A 22056-nucleotide genomic window follows, 5' to 3' on the forward strand; every position below is an offset into this window, starting at 1 on the left:
ATGCCCTAGATCTTGGAGGTGCCCCTGGCCCCTGACTGCGGAAGACGGAGTAAGAGAAGAAAGGACTGTTTCCCAATTTTCCCTGAGGTGCCTAGGACCGCACCATGTTCTTCTATGCGTATATGCTTCCAAGTTCCCCAGAGGCCCTGTCTCCATCCAGTAGTCCCTGAGGCCATCGAACTGAATTGGACCACGTCCAGCGCCGACCGGTCTTGATTCATGTTCTTGGTAGTGTGACCGTGCCATTCGCCGATCTCGAGGCTGTCTCGTAGCTTGTGTCCAAGGCAAACGCTACAAAGCAGTCAATGTATTGTTGTTGCGTTGGGGTGGGTTGGGTTGTATCGAATGCTCTATTCAACGGTGGAAGGACGTCCCCTTTGCTGAGCTAAATGCGTATCATGCGCTGGTGCTCGGGAGGAAAAGAATTCCTTTGCTCGAGGTCGAGACGGACGTTATTCGACCGGTCGAGATGGTCTGTCGCTTGGTCTCCATCGAGTCCGCCCCGTGTCTCGCAAGGACAGCTTCCCAAAGCTTTCGATGCTTTTTGGCCCTGAGTTTCTGGTTGGGTAGTTTGGTCATTCATCTGGCGATGTACGCCTCCTCGTCAACCCTGGTTCCTTCTTTCCAGCAGATATCAATCCACTCAGAGGTCACGATCCGTGGGATCTTCCTCGTGTCCCATTTCGAGACCTGTCGCCTCAAGTCTCCGAGGTCTGACGCAGGGCTGGAAATGATGTGCGTGACTGTCGATCGAAGATCCCGGGGGATGGATGAAAGGGTGGTGTACGTGGATGGAAGGATGCGGGCACTCGCGAACTGGGCAAGAGCTTGGGCAGAAGAAATGGCTGTCGTGGTGGTCGATGCAGTGTTCGAGGCCAAGCTCGATGACGGCGCTGTTCCATTCTGCGCCGCGGGAACGGGCTGATCAAAGAAAAATACCAAGCCGTGGAACATGAAACCCTTCATATTGAGGAAGTCGTCGCCGAAGAGGTCTGGAATTCTATTCCATTCCTCGTCTTCAATGTCCACAGTGCCCATCTTAGTCATGATCTCTTTAAGCTCGTCCTCCCCGACGTCTCTCGCAAAACTGTCCCCGAACTCATCCACATTGTCCTCGTAAAGCTCTCTCATGCTGTCCGGCACGAAATAGAGGTGGCGCTCTGGCTCCAAAGGGAGGATCATCTCTTCTGCATATCCTCTAGCGAAGTCCCGCTTCGCTTGGTCAATGCAGTCAAAGATCCACATCGGCTTGACGAGTTCCTTTTCACCGCGCTTCTCCAGGGACGCGACTTTGACGGTTCTGCGGGAAGCAATGCATACCACGGTTTCTTGGTGCTCAGACGTCGGAGTCGCTGTCTGAACAATTTTGCCTCCATTGGCCTTGACCAAGGCTTCCAACTCGAGTTTGGTCTTCTTTCGATTCCCCGATAGAGAGGATTCCGTCATGATATAAAATGTCAATCCTTCAAAGACGGTTCCCTTAGGTCCCTCCGGCAACTTGACACTGTTAACGTCTCTGGCATGGTACCCGGCCACGGTGAGCGCTTTCTTCCGACTCGCATATCCGCCAGCGCGCCCCTTGCGTTTCTCCCTGCGTTGCTGGTCGACTTTCATCGCTTTTTCTTTCTCCTGATCCTCGACCTTGACTTGTAAATCTTCAAACTCATCGACAGACAGGGCAGTCTTCCAGTCCTTGTCCCTTCTTAGTCTCATGAACCGAGGAAATCGTAGTGTCTTCCCGAAGCCGTAATCTTCGCTGGCAGTAACCTGTGCAGCTTTGACCTGCACAACGAGTGAGTCCGAAGGTTTGATCCACACATCTGGTCTCTCCTTAAGCAAGCTCAAGTTGCCCAAGTCAATGTAGTCTCTTGCCGACGGCCGACGGGAATCCCATGGATGCCATTTCCCATCTGTGGAGTGGCGGATCGTGGCGTAATCGTTGGCTGTCATGCCACCACCAACTTTGAAGAAGGAAATGAAATTTTCGATCGGGCCTCCTTCGAGCGATTCAGCTCCTGGGTCACCTTGAGTCTGACATTGGGTGTGCTGACGTTGCGAGGATTGATCCTGACTCTGGCTCTGGCTCTTGCTTTGAGGGAGGGGCTTTTGGTGTCGTCGTTGGCTTTGACTTTGGCTCTGGCTCTGAGACAGGGTCGCTCTTTGCAGAGCCTTGCTTGAGGCACGTAGACCGCACAAGAAGCTGGACAGGTTTCCGCCACGTCTACCGGAGCCATAAAAGCCGCCAATGATAAGACAGTCAAGCTCCTCGCCGAATCCATCCATATACTCTGGCTTTACCTTCTGCCAGTCGCCAGAGCGGTCGTCCAGGCGATACATGGATCTGGGGTTCTTGAGTACCAACCCTTCAGAAGCTTCGGCTACGACTTTCCGTAGGAGGTCTTCAACATCGTCCACTTTTGTTGCGACCGTGTATTCATGGATTTCGAAGCGTTCCGGCTGACTTCTTACGCTGGCAGCCAGCGCTTTGCGGCGATCTCGCAGAGTGTAGCGAGTCAGAGGCTGATCGTTCAGCAAAAGTATGTCGAAGATCCGGAAAACAGGTCGGTGGCCTTGGGCGAAAGGATTGCGTTGTTCCGCCAGTGCGGCAGTTTTCAGTGTTCCGAAAGGCACAGGTGCTTTTTCGTTAGGGTCCCACGTTATCATCTCGCCATCGAGGATTATATTTTCTACCCCATCGGCGAAGCATTCTTTAATGTGCGGAGTGAGTGCCCCGCTGGGGTCATAAAACCCGTCGCCGTACAGATAGGTGTAGTCTTTGGCTTTTCTTGACCAGAATCGGAAGCGTCTCCCGCCTGAATGGTTGTCGTCGGTGACCATATGAATCTGCATGCGTTCGCCGTCTAGTTTCTCCTCGATCCAAAATTCAGGGTCTTCGGGGGTTGGCTTGAGCGCCTCCACGACTTTGTTCAGAGATTCTTGCTTGAATTGGGCTAGCATAGGTTGGAAACACTGCATCAGCGTAACTCCAGCCTCATCGTCTTGGAGACGCACTTCGGGGTTGTACAGTTCCCAGCATACTCTTCGTAAGTTGCTAGAAACATTAAAGAGACTCTCTGCGTCCGGGTGCCAGAGGTGGAAAAAGGTCTTTTCGGTAGCACCCACTTTCATCTGTTTCAGGATGACGCGAATCAACCACATCAGCTCTTCCGCATTCATGCGCTTGTAGAACTCGGCCAAGATTGGGAGCTGGTTCTCCTCTCTTGGCGCGCCTGACAACTTATCCAAAAGCTCATTGACTTCAGCAACAGTCATGTCTCCAACTTCGACCCTCATCGGTCGTTTCGACAAGGCCTCATAGCAGCGACCCGCAAAATCTCCTGCCATTCGCGATGCAGCCGTCTGACCAGGCTGCTTCCAGTTGAGAAGACTATACCCGTCCTCTGAGTTCTTGTCGATCTTCATGATTTTGATAAGTAGTTTGGCGATGATCTTCTCTTTTAGCCCATATACTCCACGTTCACGATCCTTGTCGGGGATGATGAGCCGAAAGGCCGGGAAGAAGTCAGGGCCGACCTCCTTGCGCCAACGAGCAATGTATCGTTGTATGATTGCCCGCCGCCTTTCCGACGGAGACAGATTAGACGGGCCATCTGGACCTACTTTTCTGCGGTTGACGGCGGCTGCTGTTGGCTTCTTTTGCCTGTTATCAATCAGAGGATTGAAGAGATCCTCGAAAAGAGTGTGAAAGGGAAGAGTCTTGCCGTGATTGCGAGGCCGGTTGGGGTACTCCTCGTCTAGCTGTTTCTCAAAGTCTGCACGGCTTGGGCCAGTTTCATGTCTGGATTCATCCGGCATGCTCTCGTCGTCAGACATCTTGACGGCCGGCCGGCTAGTTTGAGGTGAGATAGAGTGACACTACCGGGGTGCTCGCATTCTCGATGAGTCCGTAGCTGCATCATTCGGCAGGCTGCGAACGCCAACTTGATGAAGTGGCTGTGACCTCGTTGCCTAGAAGTGAAGTGAAGTGAAGTCATAGTGAAACTCAACCCTGACGCGCCAAGACGCGAGATCACGTGCACGGCGACAGGCGGAAATCGAGGCTTACAAGCCAACCTTCAGCTTCCCTTTCTTTCTCCTGTTGCTGTCTATACTTACGCTTCCTGTTGTCTTCAGCCTTGATCATTCGTTCGGCAACGGGCTTCAAACCTTGCTATCCAGTTGGAGTTATTGAGATGTGATGAATCCCTTACTAAGCTCATGAGAGTTGCTCTGTCTATCCCATTCGCTTGAGTCGTCCGATGCTTCGGCATCCTCTACCTGACCCACTGTCAATGGATTCATGAGTGAGAAGAAGGCACGGCGTCCTCCTGTGGCGCCAAAGCCCTCCTTCATCCAGCAACACAATGCTGCCACGGCCAAACCCTCTCCCCTGCCCTCACCCGCCCTCCAGGGTGCCACCTTAGCATTTGGAGCGCCTGCGGTAAAATCGCCCAGCATCCCCGTCTCCGCATCACATAATCCATCTGCATCTGCAGGAGCCCTGCTTGCGGCGACCACTGCCTCTATCAGGAAGCAGCAACAGCGGCAAAATGAAGCCCCTTCACAAGAATCAGCCGTCAATCCTCGGGGTCGGGCGTTGACCACAGAAAAGCTGCCAGTCGCAGTCACCGACCACTCCTCATTATCTCCTCCAAAGCTTGGGCTTCGGCCTCATCCTCCTCGATCTACCTCTGCCGTTGCTGCCGTTGCTGCTTCTGCGAAAACAAGCCCTGTCCGCCGGCCGGAATTGAAAAGAGACCTGGCGAGTGCGTATCTGGCGAGGCGGGATCCATCTCAAGTTCGAGGCCGGGGCATGAGCACAAGTAGCAGCAGCGAGGCCGTCTCATCAATCCAACAGAGCGCGGCTGCTCTCGCTGGGGCGAAGGCTTCGATGACAACAATAGCCCCCGTTCAGGTGCAGACTGGCACGGGCGACAAGCATAGAAGCGAGCTAGGCTACCTTCTGAATTTACCTCTTTATTCTGCTCAGCCCTCATCGGCGCCGAGTCCCTCTCTGTCAGGGGCTACGGCGGCCGCCACAGCCTCTAGGAATGCTGCTAGTCTAGAAGCAAGAAAAAGAGTTCTATCAACCTCTGAAGAGAGCAGCCCCAGCGCCCCGGTGCTCCGGAATCTGACTGCCTCTCCTCAATCGACCACTGGCTCATTATGGCCACGCCTCCGAGTAACACCTCCACAGACCGATTCAGAGAGCGACACTGGACGATCAAAGATCGAACATACCCCCCAACCTCTCGCAGCGCCGGTTCCATTGCGCGCCAATCGTGCAGCTGTCGTTGCACAAGAACAAGCCCCCGTTCAGGATACCCGAACAGGAATGACTGCAAGTTCTCTGGCGGACGCCATGGTTGCAGGATCTATTGCAGCCACTCACACCGGCTCTCGTGGGGCATCTCCTGCTTCGAAGAAGGTTCCGCCCCCTATACCTCGTCGGCGCTCGAAATCGGTGGGCGCTTTTTCAGGCGCTCGACAGTTGATGCACCTTCCTGGCATGAGGAGTGAGACAGTCTCGCAAACACCAAAATTAAAGCCACTTCCTATGCGACCTATGAGGCAGACATTGCGGAATAACTCGCCGGACCGCGATGAACAAGCCGAAGAAAAGCGTGGCCGCAGGCATTGGAGGCGACATCCTAACATGCACCATGAAGGGGATCGAAGGCGGTGGAGAGACAAAATAACGGAACGGGAAAGGAAGCGGTATGAAGGTGTCTGGGCAGCAAATAGAGGGCTACTTCTCGACTATGACCTGGACAACCCGGACTCGGAGTTGAGAAAGGATGGCACTCCTGCAAGTGACCTGGTCGTCAACGTTGTGGTCCGAGATATTTGGGAACGAAGCCGCCTGCCCAAAGATGTGTTGGAGGAGATCTGGGATCTGGTGGCGCAGCCCGGTGCAAAGACGCTCAACCGGGAGGAGTTTGTGGTGGGTCTCTGGCTCATCGATCAGAGGTTGAAGGGTAGAAAGCTGCCGGTCAAAGTCTCGCCGAGCGTCTGGTCAAGTGTCAGGCATCCGCAGGGTGTGAAGATCTCCAGTAAAGCGCTGCACAAATAAGCAGTAGTAGATTTTTTTTGCCAATAGACTCTTAAAGACGTGTACACCATGACGGTTTCAAGAAGTCTGCTTTGAGTGCAATGTGAGTGGGTGTGCTCGAGGGGACATTGCCTACACTACGAGCCCCTGAGTTTCGGTAGCCTCGACCGTTATGGGAGTGGGTCACGCCAGCAGCAATGCATTGTTGAGAAAGTCAGGGAATACAAAAGGTCAGAGAACATGGTGGAATTTGTCTACCGTATACTACATACAGGGATGGTCGGTATCAACGCCCCATAGAATGTGTGGTTTGGTTGCTTGGTTGGTTGTTCAATTGGTGTATGATCGATCACACATGCTTCGAGCTTGCCAACGCTGCACCGTCTCTCTCCTTGACCGCCTCTCTCTCCGGGCGGGCGGTCAGTCAGGTAGGTACTGAACTGACCAGGATACCTACCTTCTAGGGAACCTACGTATCCCTGTACCATGCAGCCGGGTGCACTCAAGCGTTCCATGTCGGTGAAGAAGACATTGTCGGCACATCGATGTTGGTTACCTCGTGCCCTGCCTGGATACATACATATCCACTCACCACTCTCCTCTTCTCGTCTTGTCTCCTATACTCCACGCTAGTGAGAGGACAGAGGAAGAAGGGCAAATCACCGACCTAGGCGTGCTACTTAGGGAGTGCATGGACCAGTTCCTAGTTAGTGAGTTGTAGCATTCCATGTCTACAGTATGTCTGTCCCGGACCCTTGAATCCATCCATCCACCCATCCATCTGCCCATCGACAGTCTGAGCCCTCCCTCAAGCCCCGGGCCGACCCCGGGCTAGTGAGCGCAACCGTCGACCGTGGGAAACATGCCTGCCAACCTACCCCGTCCGCTTTCGGCGCTCGTGACACCACCCAGTCTGGAAACTCTAGGGCGGTAAGAAGTGCGCGAATACATGCACATTCCCAAAACCGTCGTCCATCGGACGATCCTTATCGGGTCACTCACATGTAAGTAAACGAGGAGGTGGAGGCTGAGATTGAGACTGGCACTGGGACTGGAACCGAAGGGAGGAAGGAAGAGGGGGTGGGCATGTGGGATGGTTCTCGATATTTCTTTGGAGTTGGGTCAGGATACTTACTTACTTACATACACACATATGGGATGATTGACTCTTCCCGACCAGCGGATCGTCGATCCGCCCGGGAACTGCATCCCGGTGGGCAACGCACCAAGACGAGGAGAAGCTGGGGGCCACATGACGAAAATGGAAATGTTTGATCCATATGAGGTAATGACGGCGAGTAAAAACCGCATATCCTCATGGCTTGTGTCGACGACGTTGATAGGGACGTTAGGGCTTAGGACTTGAAATCATTGATGTATAGTTTGCGTAATCGATTCATTCTCTTGCTTTTCTCCACATGATTAAAAGTACAAACTCCAATCTCAGCTCTCTCATTGACAGGGGAGAAGTGGATATAGCGGCAAAAATTAATGTACATTGACATGACTCCCATATCTCGATGTCCCCGATCCACAACAAGGTCCCAGACGGCAGAGTGCTCGCAGTGGCCCGGATGGATACTCAATCCTCCCCAGCCCCTTGCCCCAGGCTGACTTATCAAAAGCCACGACTACTGGAGGTTTGGTAATGAGGGAAGACTGATGTTCCATCCGAGGGCGATGCTCATGCCGGGTCCCTTTGCTGCCCTGAAGCCTTCCTTCTTCCCGGGAGTCGACGACCTGGTCGTTCTCCGGTGGATCTTCCTCAACATCTTCGTCGATCGACTCGTCCTCGTCGCTGAATCTCGTCGATGGACCTCCGTAGCGTCAAGCTCAACTGGAGATCCATTCGTGTCACTTGGTGGTGGCAGAGTGACAGTGGCCTGGTGGGGTTGCAGCGAGGGGAGAGTCGAATTCATAAAAATCGTAGCCTTGCGGCTAAATCGATGCTCTAAGCAGGGGGTATCAAGTTCTCGTAAAGGGCGTATCGTAGCTTGGATCCGGTCCATCTAGTCGTCACCGTCGACTTCAATGGCCGTTTCCCGCACTGTGACCGGTCGGTTCTGCTTCCAGCTCTGGTCGTTGGGTTCGTAGGCCGTGCTAGCAGCCGACGGTGGAGGAGGAGCTCGTCTCCGGGGGCTGGCAGGCGCCGAGTTGGACTGGGCGTCCTTGGCCTCCACATGCTGAACGACACCAGTCTGTACGGCGTAGACTTTGCCGTTGGTGTGGGACTGTTGTTCAATCGTCATGTCGTCGTCAACCTCGCAGTCAAAGATGGCAACCTGGTCGGCAGACATGGCGTCCTCGTATTCTTCCTCATCGGAGGCCGAGTCTTCGAAGGGATCGCTGTCTGTATCGGACTCGGACTCGATCACCACCGCCTCAGAAGGGGTGGCCAAGTCACGCGACCATCGACGAACATTGTCGACGATGGAGGCATGCAGGACGATGCGATGGAGATCCGGGGTTTGTCGACGGCACTCCCGGTCAAGCTTGGTCTGGGAGAGGTGGTAGACCTTATAGGCCTGGATGGCCGGGTTGGTGGATGTGGAAGCGAGCATAGTGGAGGTGGGGTGGGTGGATGTCAACGTCCTAAGTATTCAATACTTGTTGGGCTGGGGATGGAACTCGACCTCTGGTTGTTAGAAGGAAAGAAGGGGGTGGTAGAGTGTGATGGGATAGAGCAATATATCTTTCTGGTCCAGAGGGGATGGAAGTGCAATGCCGGCGAAATTCAGGATGAATGACAAGGGTAATTAATTACCTTTCCCCGGCGACGCACGGGCTAGTGCGTCTCCAGCTTCACCCACTCGCGGTGTCATCCGCGAAGGGGCGGGAAGAGAAGCGCAATAATCTCGGAACTGGCGGGTTGGTGACCAGAGATGCGCTAGCGGAACTGGCTGAGAGGATGGATGACGGGAAAGGAAGTCGTGAGGTAAGCCTGCAGGGCGTCGTAATGCGGCGCCATGATTGACAGCGCAACATGCAGGACGCGATTCTCTTGGGGCCTCTGTCCGCTTGTCCGCCTGTCCACCTGTCCACCTGTCCAGTTGTCTTGTGTCTGTCTCTTTTGTGCGTGCAAAACTTTGTCCGGCCCAAAGATCAAGCGATACGCACCATGTACCCCGGGTGTCACTTTGGTGCAGTACGGAGGAGTGGTTCTCGGAAGCGAGGAGTTGTGTTGGCGGGGAGAGAGGACGATGACGATAGATGGCATGAAAATGGTTCTATAGCCAGAATGCGAAGAGGCCTGTGGGTTCAAGGACCAAGTGAGAGGAGGCAGAACCGAAGCACTGAGAGACGAGTACCGAGTATGAGGAGCGCGTAGGCATCTCACGTGCCTCTCCAAAGTAACGTGACCAAGCCACCAAGTGCACCCCAGTTAAACTAGCGGGACAATGACGTAGCCGCATCTGGGAGAAAACTTCCTCCTGCCGAATTCCCGCCTGTTCCTTTTTGCTTTCCCACGAGTCACCATTGGTTTATCCGGCGTCAACTGCGTATTTTTGACAATTTGATCTATTGCACCATGCCTCATCATTGTAACGGATGGTCAGACGGAAAAAGTCTACAGTGGCTGGCGCCGGCAGGTTGAGTCTGTCTTTCTGTCCCTCGGCTTATGGGGTGCCCTCTGTGTAACGCAACTCTACCACGGTGCGTGTACATTCATACGTGTACTTGGTATAGCTGAGCTATTCCTCATGGATGGATAATTGTTTTGGGAAGGTGCTCACAATCTCAGACCACCTATTCCGGTTAAACCATCCTGGAACCCCAGAGGTGAGGTGACAACTGTATATACACCGCCATGAGTACCAGAGTACTGCTGTCACCGACGTTGTCTCTGCCCCTTTGATGACCTGAGCAATGAACGGGGCCATAGACCTCCCAGATGGCGTACGCTAGATAGGGAATCTTTTCTTAGCCAGACTAGCCAGTCAGGCCCCCGCAGTCATGCACCGGTCGATGCATGACCAGTGATTGACCTTGCAGCAGTAATCCAGATTACTTCTGCATCCCAGTCCTTACTTAATCCCTGACACGAAACGATACTACTCTATATGGATAAGTGCCCTAACCACCCTCGTTACGCATGCCTTATTCGGCATCCTTCCAGAAGGTGCTCAAGCCAAGGTTTCAGATGAGTATTTGCCAGTGTTGCTGACCTTATCTCGTCCCAGGACAAGGGACACCCACCCAGTACATACATGATACGGGCACGGCAGCTAGACAAACATTGGATCCTACCACACCAAAGAAACGTTCCAGAAGGCCTCGCTAAGAGACCGGATCGTCATACAATTGCCCCTAGTATCTGCTAGGTGTCTGCGACTTCCGCAAGATGAGTCCTGTCGAAGGATTCCAATGTTACTTCTCCATGTCACGAACTCCAGTGCAGACCATTTCCGGCAACCTTCTAGAAACCCATCTGGCCTCTCCATAGCGGGTCGACACCACCTCCACTGAGCCCTTTTCCATCCGGTACGACCTTGAATGGACGCCTTCTCGGTACAAGTACCTGGACCCATCATATAGAGAACTCAAAAAAAAACGGAAATCCCTTAATGGCTCAGTGGGCCAGCGATGGTAATCCTTTTGATCGACGATTTTCACTTTCGTCGGCCTCAATCGGCGAACGTCGAACCTTGAGCTCTCTATCTGGAGGCATCACCATCAAATGGCACATGACCTGGACACCTGCACTCAAATAGGACAAAAGAAAATGGCACGACACCCAATACCTTGATTCACCTCTTGTCGCAGCTAGTCCTCCTTCAATACAACTAGTTTTTAAGATCGACGATCGAGTTGCGGGGCGGTTCCTTTTCATCGGAGATCGGTTTTCTGAGGCGGAACTCAGCTGGCCTTCCTGCTCGCTTCCTGCCGCGCCGACTCCGAATCTGATCCGAATTATGCCTCTCACGGAGATTGATCGGTGCTGGGCGTACGGATCGTTCCGTGGCTGCTACAACAGCGTTGAAAACCGCTCAACGACCAGCCATGACCAAAACGACAAAAAAACGAACAAACCTCGATCGTGAGCGGTTTTACTTCTGACGCCGACAAAAAACCACGGTGCAGGGGCAATCTGCAGTGACGGCACTGGAGAACTCCTGGCAACGGACGTCCACGGTATGAGGTCACTTTCTCATTGACGACGTTCGGACACGACCGCAAATTGCAAAGAAAGAGGAAGTCCCAAATTCCTTGAAATGGTTAGTAGGACAGACGCGGGATGCAGACTTCGAGTTCTACAAGTCACGGGAATTCGCAGCATAGCGCTGTCTTGTTTGACATGAGCCTGCCATATCTGCAATGACGGATCAAGGGCGCAGAGGGATACATGTTCTGGCCCCTGGAGGGGCCTTCCTAACTGGGTAGGCATTTGATTTCTGGCACGGCATGACTGATTATTCCTGTCGTGACTCAGCCTGCAAAACCCCACCGACCATGGGGCCTTCGCTGCATGCTCAGCACACATCAAGTATAGCAGGGGTCGTAACAGACTGTCCAATGGCTCCATGCGCTTTGTGTACTGTTTACTCAGGCTAATATCGATTCTTCCGCTGCTCTATCAGACAGAACAATCCAGACCGCCACGAGCCCCCAAAACCCCCGGACAGCAGCGTCTTTGTTGTTGTTAGGTTAAGTCTCTCGCTTCCGGGACTGAGAATTCAGCCTCAATCCAGGGCGCCAGAAGCAGATAAGGGATGGTCGTTGCTGGTGGAAGCAGGGTTCGTCCAGCATGCTTGGGAACAATATCCCATACCGCGAACTTTCGATAAACGTCACCCTGCCCATGATGAGTGATAGATGGATGCTCTGCATGCAGAAAGTGTGTGACCTATGAATACAGCTCTTCTCTCTGCCAGGACGGGCTCCCCGACACATTGAGCTAACATTAATCGCTGCAATGCCATCTGCAAGCCTCCTTGCAGCCAACTGCCGGTGCTGTGGTGGGTATTCTCGGTGTGGTGTTTCCTTGAAAGCAATGGAGCTGCGTGTATCCAGTTGATTGTCCGGCCACTGAATCGTCTTGAGCTCTTTCAGTTCAATCTTTCAAGGAGACGGAGACGCTCGATATCGGCCAGACGCCGGATAGGAAGCCACCTAAATGCCTGGGGCGTCAGGACGACTCGGGTGCAACTTGCTGGCACTATAGCCACCGTCTGGCGCCCGACTTTGAGCTTCATCAACCCTATTGACTGGGTTATCATTCGACGATGAAATCCATACCTCAAGCTGGGTTTAATTATCGTTTTTGCACAGTTAACATGGTGAAGGTCTGTGTTTCAGAGGCCAACAAACCCGAAACGGGCGAGATACAAGTTCAATTGCACTCTAATTATCTTGAGTCTTGCACCTGCCCGGTACAAGGCGCCTCCGAAAATTCTTACTAAAGAATTAAATTCAGACTAGGTCGATTGTGGCCTTATCATTGCATTCCATACGAGTCCAGACGACCCCTGGTCTCAAAACTGCCTGTTCTCTACCCTTCCCAGGTTTCCCACTCGGCTGGCGTAGGGCATATCCCGCACTCGAAATCGCTATGAGCTGCGTGTGAAACACATTTCCCCTGTTCTTGGATCCACAAGCTTCATAGCTGTCCTGGCACCAATGAGCACAGTTGCTGTTCCCTTACGAGAACGCTATGGAAAAGACATAGGTGGAAGCTGCAAGAAGGGCCTGCCGAGGTCCAGTCGCTCGAAAAATATCTCACAAAGCCTCCCCGTTGGCAGAAAAGAGGCCTGCCTCACGGGAGAAGACATTGTGGAGGCAGTGATGGTGTTTGATGCCCGGATCGTTTCGAGTAAGAATGGTATGTTGGGGTTTTTGCTCGAACTGGTGTTCCGGAAATAGTTCTGTTTGAGGCGATGAAAGATGCACCAGGAGAATCGTTTCGAGGACGTCAGGGTCATTCATATATTCATGGGATGCAGGATCTTGTTACTACCACACAGTGACATATCGCAATCGCAATCTGTCAATTCGCTTTTTGTCTCGGGATATTGGGGAGCCAATCCCAGCTGGACTCGAGGTCATTATGCAACGGATACTGCCAGGATCAGGGGCGGCAATCTTGGAGCGAGACGCATGCTGCGGAAATTGTCCCTTTCCAGCCCCTTGTTCGGAAGGAAGATTCAGGGTTCGCGATGACTGTTCGAACATGGCCACTGTGATCCAGCCACACGTTCAATCTTTACCCTGTTTGACGAGGCGCAGCCTCAGGGCAAAGAGGCTATCGAGCCAGCTACTTACTCTCCCACTGGCCAAGGCTGCTGGCCTCTCGCCCGAGACACTACGTGGTACTGGAGGTATGTTATTGGCCGTTGCTTTACGCCCGGCGTGTCCATACAAGGCTTACTGTGACCACCGACCAGCTTTTGCCGCTACATGCGCTATGGGAGAGAGCTTCGTTGAGGGGGAAAAGGGGAGGAAGCGGTGATCAAGTGGCGCAAGACGATGAACTCGCAGCGAAAACCAGAGTCGAAGGTCAATGACATGGACGAGGACTTGAGAGTAGTTGGGGAACGCGTCACTGAGGCGATGCGACAGGCGACACCTAGGTCATGGAGCTGGTTGGATGATTTTCCACATTAATTGTTCCAGCTGCTAACAAATAGCCACCCATGTAGAGGTGTCAGGCACGTGCTTCTAGGGTGCAAGGTCCAGTGGAGGAGGAGGAGAAGAAGGTGGTGGTGAGTGTGTAGTCTGCTCGTATGTACGTATGGATCAACTCACAGCCGCGTCAAGACGAGGCTGTCTTCGTCCACACATATCTATATACACAATCTTCGTAACACAAATTAGAATGAGAGAACAAACATATTGAGATACACAATGAACCTAGACAAACTTCCACAACCATGTTTACATACGCTATTAACAACGTCTCATATACATGTACATATACATATAGTTGTACACACATAATAACACATAATACATACATCCATACATACCTACATAACGTTCATCACTTCATGTACATACATACATACATACTCTCAAGGTGTACTACAGTACGTCCCCGGTGGCGGGGAGATCATCCGCTGAGTCTATCAAATTTCAATCTGGATCTACAAAATTTCTATGAACCCGAGTTCCCTGTTTCGCGACTTTTTGTGGGTAGTTATGCCGTCCATTTTCCATTTTTTCAAATTTCTTTCCCAGTCTTCGCCACATAGGCGGACGGTCTGGGGTTTTCATCCTCGAATCTTCATTTTCAGTCCTTTTTCTCCCTTCGTTGATTTGGTGGGAGATGGTGTGTAAGTGTTGACCCCCTTTCCTCCGATGTCTCGTTCAAGCAGGCTCTTAAGTGCCTAAATGTGCCGTTCCTTTCATTTCCATTCTCTCCTTGGTTTTTGGTCAGTTGATGTTCGCGCTTTTGGCTCTGCAAATCCTCGTCCAGATACCGTGCCAGCGAGCGTGAGGGAGAGGGAGAGGAAAAGTTGCGAAGATGTCTGTAAACTCGGCCACAACTGCTTCTGCACAGCGTCCTCATTCTAGTGCGCCAGTACGAGCGCTAACAGCGCCATCCTCGTATACAGTCCATACCGCATCTGCCTAAAATAGGCAGCGCGCTGGTCAAAGTCGACCTCCTCGCTGATCTCCCGGTTCCTCGGCAATGGGTGCATGACAATCATGCTCTGCTTGGCGTATTTCAAGACAGAGTTGTCGACGATCAGACTGTCCTTCAATCTCTCATATTCATCCAGGGACGGGAATCTCTCTTTTTGCACGCGCGTGCAGTACAAAACATCACTCTTAGCGACGATTTCGGGCGTAAGCGAGTCGGATTCGATGCCCAGTTGGCCCGAAGATACGAGTAGATCACGCACTTCAGACGGCAGAGCAAGCGCTTTGGGTGACACGAGGTTGATGCGCACTTCGTAGTACTGGAGGAGCTTGACCAGGGAGTGGACGGTGCGTCCGTACTTGAGATCACCCGTGAACGTGACCGTGAGACCGGTAACAGTACCCAACTCTTCGCGTATCGTGAAGAGGTCGAGGAAGGCTTGGGTGGGATGTTCGCGACTCCCATTCCCCCCGTTGATGATAGGCACAGGAGAAAATTTAGCTGCAATGGCAGCCGACTCTTCGTCTGGATGGCGGAGTACGACCGCGTCGCCGTAGCAGCCTAACGTCCGGATACTGTCTTGCAGGGTCTCTCCCTTTTTGGTGCTTGAGTGATCGGTGTTGATAGCGATCGTGCGACCTCCAAGCCGCTGCATTGCAGCGTCGAAAGACCCTGATGTCCGAGTGCTGGGCTCATAGAACATTGTGCAAAGAACGCGGGATTGTAGAATGGGCAGGACACCTTGGCGTTGGACACCCAGACGCATTTCCTGGGCAACTGTGAACAGGATGTGTAGATCTTGCCGGGTGTATTGATTGACAGAGAGTACGTGGCGGTTCTTGAATGGAGACGAAGCGAGAAGAGAGAGGAGGGAAGGCGAGATTGTGGAGGGAGGTTGGGGCTGGTACAATGCTGCAGTCGGAAGGATCGGACTGGTCGTCTCTAGGACTTCGTCCATAGGACGAGCACGAACAATCGGCCTGCTCCGCGTGCTCACTGAAACACGTCTATTTATCGTGGTGTCGAAGGCGGAGGTCCGTCTGTCGCTTGGATTCTCCATTTGTGCCGGGATGACTGGAGACCCAGAGGGTCCCATTGTCGACACAGGATAGAGAAGGTGTGAAGACATGTCGGAACCTCGAGGCCCATCAAGAAGCAATTCTCCATCGAGACAAGCAGTCTTGCCCTGGAAGACCACCCTCGAGACTGCACCCCGTAAAGTCCTTCCGACGAATGGCGACCACACCTCGCCAACTTGAAGCACATAGGGGCGATCAATGTCAATCTCGACGGACGTCGAAGGCTGTTCATGGAGCTCAAAGATGGCCGTCGGATTGTCATGCAAACGACTGGTGACATCCTCTACAGTCATCCTTCCTTCTGAGACCGCCGTCAATAGTAGTGGAAGAGCATCAGCAATGCCCACTGTGGGAACTGCATCTTCGCCGGCGATCTGATATGGTAGACTACCAATCGAGAACACGTCAATTGTTGGCAGATGGTCCCACAAAGCTCGCTGGTCGGCAGCGGTAGGGAGGGCAGAGCAATTGGGGTAATCTGATTGAGACAAAAAGAGACTGTAAATTGACACGTCACATGTGACCTTCAAGCCTTTCTCCTTCGAAAGAGCAATCAGGCTGATGTCGTCCCTAGACGTAATGTTGTGCACGTGGACTTTTCGATCGTGTAGACTAGCCAGCAAGAGGATTGATGCTAGATCGGTGGTTTTAGCATCAGTCACAATGGGCTTGTACGACGGCCATGTTGCGAAATGTGCTGTCACAGTTGCGACTTTGTTGATATTGCCAGATGAGAGATGGTTGAAGGGGATGAAGAGCGACCCAACCTCTTCCTTGACGTGGACGATTTGCTCGGAATTGGAATCCGTGGCCGCCACCGACAAGTTGAAGTCACAAAATGCTCCGCTTTGAGCATTGTGTTGGGCGATTTTCAAAGAGCGAGCATCGGTGACGGCACTATCGATGCCCACGGGCATAACCCGAACCATGCTAAAGCCTGCCGCAATGGACGCCTTGGTAACGAGGGAGAAGTCCGGAGACCCTCTCTGAGCGATACCAGGAACAAATGCAGCGACATTGACCAGTCCAGGAAGAACGACTGTTCGATGACTCGTCTGGAAGTCAATATTCCGGATGTTCAGGTCGTAGTGCCTAGCTAGTCCTTCGATGAGGATCTTGGCAACCTTAACGTTCGTGATCAAAGGAGTCTGGTAGTCGACAGCCATTCTTCGGGTACGGTATCCTTTGCTCATGTAGTTGGCAGGCCTCCTAAATCTGTTGTTGGAGGGCAGATTGATGTAGAGGTCGATCATGTTACTGGCGAGGTGCTGCGTCAGTGAATACTCCGATTTTTGATCTTTGTCGTCTCCAGCAAGGACCTCCAGGTATTTGACTTTGACGCCGTGCTCCTCGAGGAAGTCAGCGGTGCCAGAGGTTGCAAAAATATTATATCCCATCTGGTGCAATTTCTGGACTGAAGGAAGCATTTCCATCTTGTCTTTGAAAGACCCGATGGAGAGGAGGATGTTCTTCTCAGGTAACTTGAAGCCAGTTGAGATGGTTGCCTTGAGGTAAGCTTCGTATCGATCTCGACCAAAGCAGGCAACTTCTCCAGTCGACGCCATCTCAACGCCCAGCACGGGGTCAGCTCCCGACAAACGAGAGAACGAAAATTGAGGCGCCTTGACGCCAACATAGTCTGGAGGTAGGTTGATAGGCGGATAAGGTGTCACCGGCTTGTCCATGATAACGTTGGTTGCCATCTCGATGAGATCCACCCCCATGACTTTCGAGATAAAGGGAAATGACCTCGAGGCTCGCACGTTGCACTCGATGACTTTGATCTCGTTGTCTTTGGCAATGAACTGGATATTGAATGGACCAGTGACATTGAGAGCATTCGCAATCTTGCGAGTCGCTTCCTCAATTCGAGCAATAGTCTCCGGCTCGAGATCCTGCGGAGGACATATGAGGGTGGCGTCTCCCGAGTGGACACCGGCATTTTCGACGTGTTCAGAGATGAAGTGCCCTGTCATGACGCCGTCTTTTGCAACAGCATCCATCTCGATCTCTTTCGCGTTCTCGATATACTTCGTAATCACAACGGGGTGTTCCCTTGATACAGCAACAGCTTGGTTGAGGTAGTTGGCGAGATCGTCTTTGGAATATACGGTGTTCATCGCTGCTCCAGATAGAACATAGGACGGTCGTACTAGGACAGGATACTTCACCTTTTCACAGAACTGAAGTGCATCCTCGATGCTTGTAAGCTCTTTCCATGATGGTTGGTCCACCTTGATTCTATCCAGCATCCGGGAGAACTTGTACCGATTTTCGGCCGAGTCAATCATTTCTGGAGATGTTCCCAGTATCTTCACATTCAGCCTATGCAGGGGCAATGCGATATTGTTGGGTTTCTGTCCACCCATCGAGATAATGACACCACTGGCAGATTCCAGCTGGTAGATATCAAGCACAACTTCGAGACTGATAGTTTCGAAGTAGAGTCTATCGGCCTCGTCGAAATCAGTGGTCACCGTTTCAGGATTTTCGTTTACCATTACCGTCTTGTAACCTTGCTCTCGAAGAGTCCGGATGGCTCTCACCGAACACCAATCAAATTCCACGGAGGAACCGATTCGATAGACGCCAGACCCGAGGACCATTACTCCGTGGTCGTTGAATGTAATGTCGTGCTCTGTGCCGTTGTACGTAAGGTAAAGATAATTCGTGTAAGCGGGAAACTCGGCGGCGACGGTATCGATCTGCTTGACAAAGGGGTGTATGCCTGCCTCGGCCCTCAGACGCCTCACCGCCAGCTCGTTGGAGTTCCAGTATCGAGCCAGCTGTCTGTCTGAGAATCCAAGCTGTTTAGCCTGCCGGAACAACACTGGAGGGATACTCGTCGCTGTGAATCTGGACATGAGTTTGGCGAAATCGCTCAGACCCTTCAATCGAGAGAGGAACCACTTGTCAATCTTGGTCATTTCCCAGACTTTGTCCACAGAGTACCCCGCGTGCATGGCATTGGCGATGGCGAACATTCTTTGATCAGAAGGAGTCTGCAATTCGTCGTCGACTGACATGAGAGGGTTCGAGATATCCGAAAAGCCGAGATTTTGGGAATCGACAGAGCGGATGGCTTTTTGAATGGCTTCTTCGAACGTCCTGCCAATGGCCATGACCTCGCCAACACTTTTCATCGAAGAGCCAAGCTGTGTAGACACTCTGGTAAACTTTTTCAAGTCCCATCGGGGAATTTTGACGACAACGTAATCGAGCGAAGGTTCGAAGCAGGCACAAGTCTTTTTGGTGACCGAATTGGAGATTTCGTTCAGTGGAATTCCCAATCCAAGTTTGGCGGCAACAAATGCCAATGGGTATCCTGTCGCTTTCGAGGCCAGAGCAGAGGAGCGAGACAATCTGGCGTTCACCTCTATAATACAATACTCCTTGGAGAATGGGTTGAGAGCGTACTGGATATTGCACTCCCCCACGACACCCAGATGGCGAATAACATTGATGGCAGTGGTACGTAGCATGTTGTAATCTTCGTCCGATAGAGTCTGCGAAGGAGCGACGACGATCGAGTCCCCAGTATGAATTCCCAAAGGATCAAAATTTTCCATGTTGCAGACCGTTATACAATTGTCTCGGGCATCTCGCACGACCTCGTATTCGATTTCTTTCCAGCCTTTCATGCTCCTCTCAATGAGAACTTGCGGACTTGCAGCGAATGCTTTTGTACATAGCTCGCGCAGCTGATGTGGATCTTCTGCAAATCCGCTGCCCAGTCCGCCTAACGCGTAAGCGGCTCTCACAATGACAGGAAATCCAATATCTTGGACCACTCGCATTGCCTCTTCCAGACTCGAAGCGGATGCTGACTTGGCGCACTTTTCTCCGATCGACTCCATGCTTCGGGCGAAAAGCTCACGGTCCTCTGTCGTAATGATCGTGTCGATTGGAGTTCCCAAAACCTGTACTCCGAGGGCTGCAAACTCATCTTTGAGCTGGATACCAACTTGGAGAGCAGTCTGGCCGCCAAACGTACAGTAAATACCGTCCGGTCTCTCATACTTGATGACTTTTCGAACGAAGTCCGCGTTGACGGGTAGAAAATAGACCTTGTCAGCAAGACCCTTGGAGGTTTGAATAGTTGCGATGTTCGGATTGATCAAAACGGTATAAATTCCTTCCTGCTTGAGAGCTTTGATTGCTTGACTTCCGGAATAATCGAATTCTCCCGCCTGACCAATGCTGAGGCCACCACTTCCAAGAACGAGGACTTTCTTCACCGTGACGCGTGGATGTGCTCGTTCGTTCTCCTCGATTGTACCACCAGGGAACGATACAGGCTGAAGTAGCGCATCCACGGATTCGATGCTCTTCATGATCGCATCAATGAAGACGTCGAATAGGAATTCGGTGTCCCGGGGTCCAGGCGTGGACTCAGGGTGAAACTGTACGCTGAAGTACGGTCGAGAGACATGGCGAATGCCTTCGTTGCTGCCATCGTTTGCATTCACAAACAATTCCTCCCACCCCTCAGGGAGGGTCATGGAATCAACGGCAAAACCATGATTCTGTGAAGTGATGTAGCACCGTCCGGATAACAGGTTTGTGCAGGGGATGTTGTGACCACGATTGCCAAACTTCATTTTCAATGTCTCCGCACCAGCTGCCCGTGCCAGTAACTGATGACCAAGACAGATGCCGAAAATGGGAGTTCGGGCTTCCTTCAAAGCCTCTGAAATGTGTTCGATTGTTGTCGAGAGCATGGCGGGATCTCCAGGGCCGTTGGAGATGAACAATCCATCGTAATCTTTGCCAGCAAGAGCCGGGAAGTTATAATCCCACGGCACCACCAGAACCTCAACTCCTCTCGAGAGTAGACATCGAAGTTGGTTGTACTTGAGACCAACATCTACTACCACTACGCGAACAGGCCGTCCAGAAGGATGAAGCAGAGCTCTGGTTGTGGGGGGCGAGAAGACTCGAGGCTCTTTCACGGAGACCTCCGCCACCAGGTTTCTCTTGTTCTGGTCATGCCATTCCACTCCTTCAACCTGATCTTGCCAGTTTTGTGGGCCGATCACTACGTCTCCATTTGGCATTGCATCCGATTTAACACCATTGGAGAGTTTGGATTTTGAAGAAGGTCGTGTTTGAAGCATGCGGCCGAGCATGCTGCCTTCTTCTCGGATGATCTTTGTCAGAGCTCTGGTGTCAACGCCACACATTGCCGGAACACCTTGTTCTTTCAGCCAGGCACCCAAAGAAGAAGTCGCCAGGTGGTGAGAGTAACTCTCGCCCGCGTAAGAGGCAACAACAAGCCCTCCAATATGGATCTGGTCGGACTCAAAGTGCTTGGGAAGATCACCCAGCAACTCGTCCATGGTCTCTCTGGAGGGCACGCCGTAGTTACCGACCAACGGAAAAGTGATGACGAGAATCTGACCGCGGTAAGATGGATCAGTGATGGACTCTGGGTAGCCGACCATGCCAGTCTGAAAGACCAGTTCTCCGGAGATGCTTTTGTTGGCACCGAAGCTCAGGCCCTCGAACACTTGGCCATCCCGGAGCTCAAGGTAAACTTTTGGCTGGTCACCATTGAAGGGTTGGGGTGTAGCCATGGGATTAAGAGCACCTAGATGGTCTCTGTCGATCTGATATGTCGGGGAGATAGGTCCATCGGTACTGCTGAATCCAACAGAAGCAGCCACCGTGGGGCTCTGAGGTAGATTACTGTCACTGGACATTGGGCGATGACCATCGGTGGTCAATGAAACTGACCGACTCATGGTGGATGAAGAGGACTGCTGTCAGTGCAGCAGGGCAACAATCAAGGGCACATCTGAAGCATGGGGCGGGCGGTGGTGATGCAATTATTTATGATCCAGTGTCAACACGTTGTCTGTAGTTAATGAGAGAAGAGCAAATTGCATGTTATTGCAGTCCCAGATGAAATTGAGACAGTGGACGGTGCTGAGAAAGTCCTTTTTTGATGCCAAGCAATTTTTTTCCATGCCGTCCAATCAGGTGGCGCAGCACGCCGTACCTTCCGCTACATGCTGCAGGTGCCCGCCTCGGGACTTCGAGGGCCAATAAGGGCTGATGAGGGCCCCTGCTAAATTTTTCATCCCTTCCTACAAGTACCGAGTACATCATCACCCAGGACCCTTTGCCTCCTGGTTGCCCCCCATAAGGAGATGGTGAGTCGGCCATAATAATAATTTGACGGAGGAGGTTTCGGATCTGGAAGTGGAAAGCAACCTAAAAGGCAATCTCTTCGTTACCAGCTCAGACCTTGATAACCAGGACCACATGCTTATGGGTTTTTGTTCTTGGCCTCAAATCGATCGAGGATCGATGTGCTTCCCCACGCTGCGACCCCCCCGTGC

General features: G+C 52.3%; 4 protein-coding genes across 4 annotated transcripts; 1 reads left to right on the forward strand and 3 right to left on the reverse strand.

The window, feature by feature from the left end:
- Window positions 1–579: 579 nt before the first annotated feature.
- AYL99_02142 (hypothetical protein) lies at window positions 580–3834 on the reverse strand (the record flags this gene model as incomplete). Its single annotated transcript, XM_018833658.1, has 1 exon — window positions 580–3834. The coding sequence occupies one exon, from the start codon at window positions 3832–3834 to the stop codon at window positions 580–582; it is 3255 nt and encodes a 1084-aa protein (XP_018696282.1).
- A 466-nt stretch (window positions 3835–4300) lies between these two features.
- Window positions 4301–6073, forward strand: AYL99_02143 (hypothetical protein; the record flags this gene model as incomplete). The annotated part of the gene is made up of 1 exon (XM_018833659.1): window positions 4301–6073. One exon carries the CDS (start codon window positions 4301–4303, stop codon window positions 6071–6073), a length of 1773 nt encoding a protein of 590 aa, XP_018696283.1.
- Window positions 6074–8061: 1988 nt separating this feature from the next.
- Window positions 8062–8613, reverse strand: AYL99_02144 (hypothetical protein; the record flags this gene model as incomplete). Its single annotated transcript, XM_018833660.1, has 1 exon — window positions 8062–8613. The coding sequence occupies one exon, from the start codon at window positions 8611–8613 to the stop codon at window positions 8062–8064; it is 552 nt and encodes a 183-aa protein (XP_018696284.1).
- Window positions 8614–14559: 5946 nt separating this feature from the next.
- On the reverse strand, window positions 14560–21456 carry AYL99_02145 (protein pyrABCN; the record flags this gene model as incomplete). The annotated part of the gene is made up of 1 exon (XM_018833661.1): window positions 14560–21456. The coding sequence occupies one exon, from the start codon at window positions 21454–21456 to the stop codon at window positions 14560–14562; it is 6897 nt and encodes a 2298-aa protein (XP_018696285.1).
- Window positions 21457–22056: the final 600 nt, after the last annotated feature.

Source organism: Fonsecaea erecta (genome assembly GCF_001651985.1).
Source record: "Fonsecaea erecta strain CBS 125763 chromosome Unknown Scaff2, whole genome shotgun sequence".
Lineage (NCBI taxonomy): Eukaryota > Fungi > Ascomycota > Eurotiomycetes > Chaetothyriales > Herpotrichiellaceae > Fonsecaea > Fonsecaea erecta.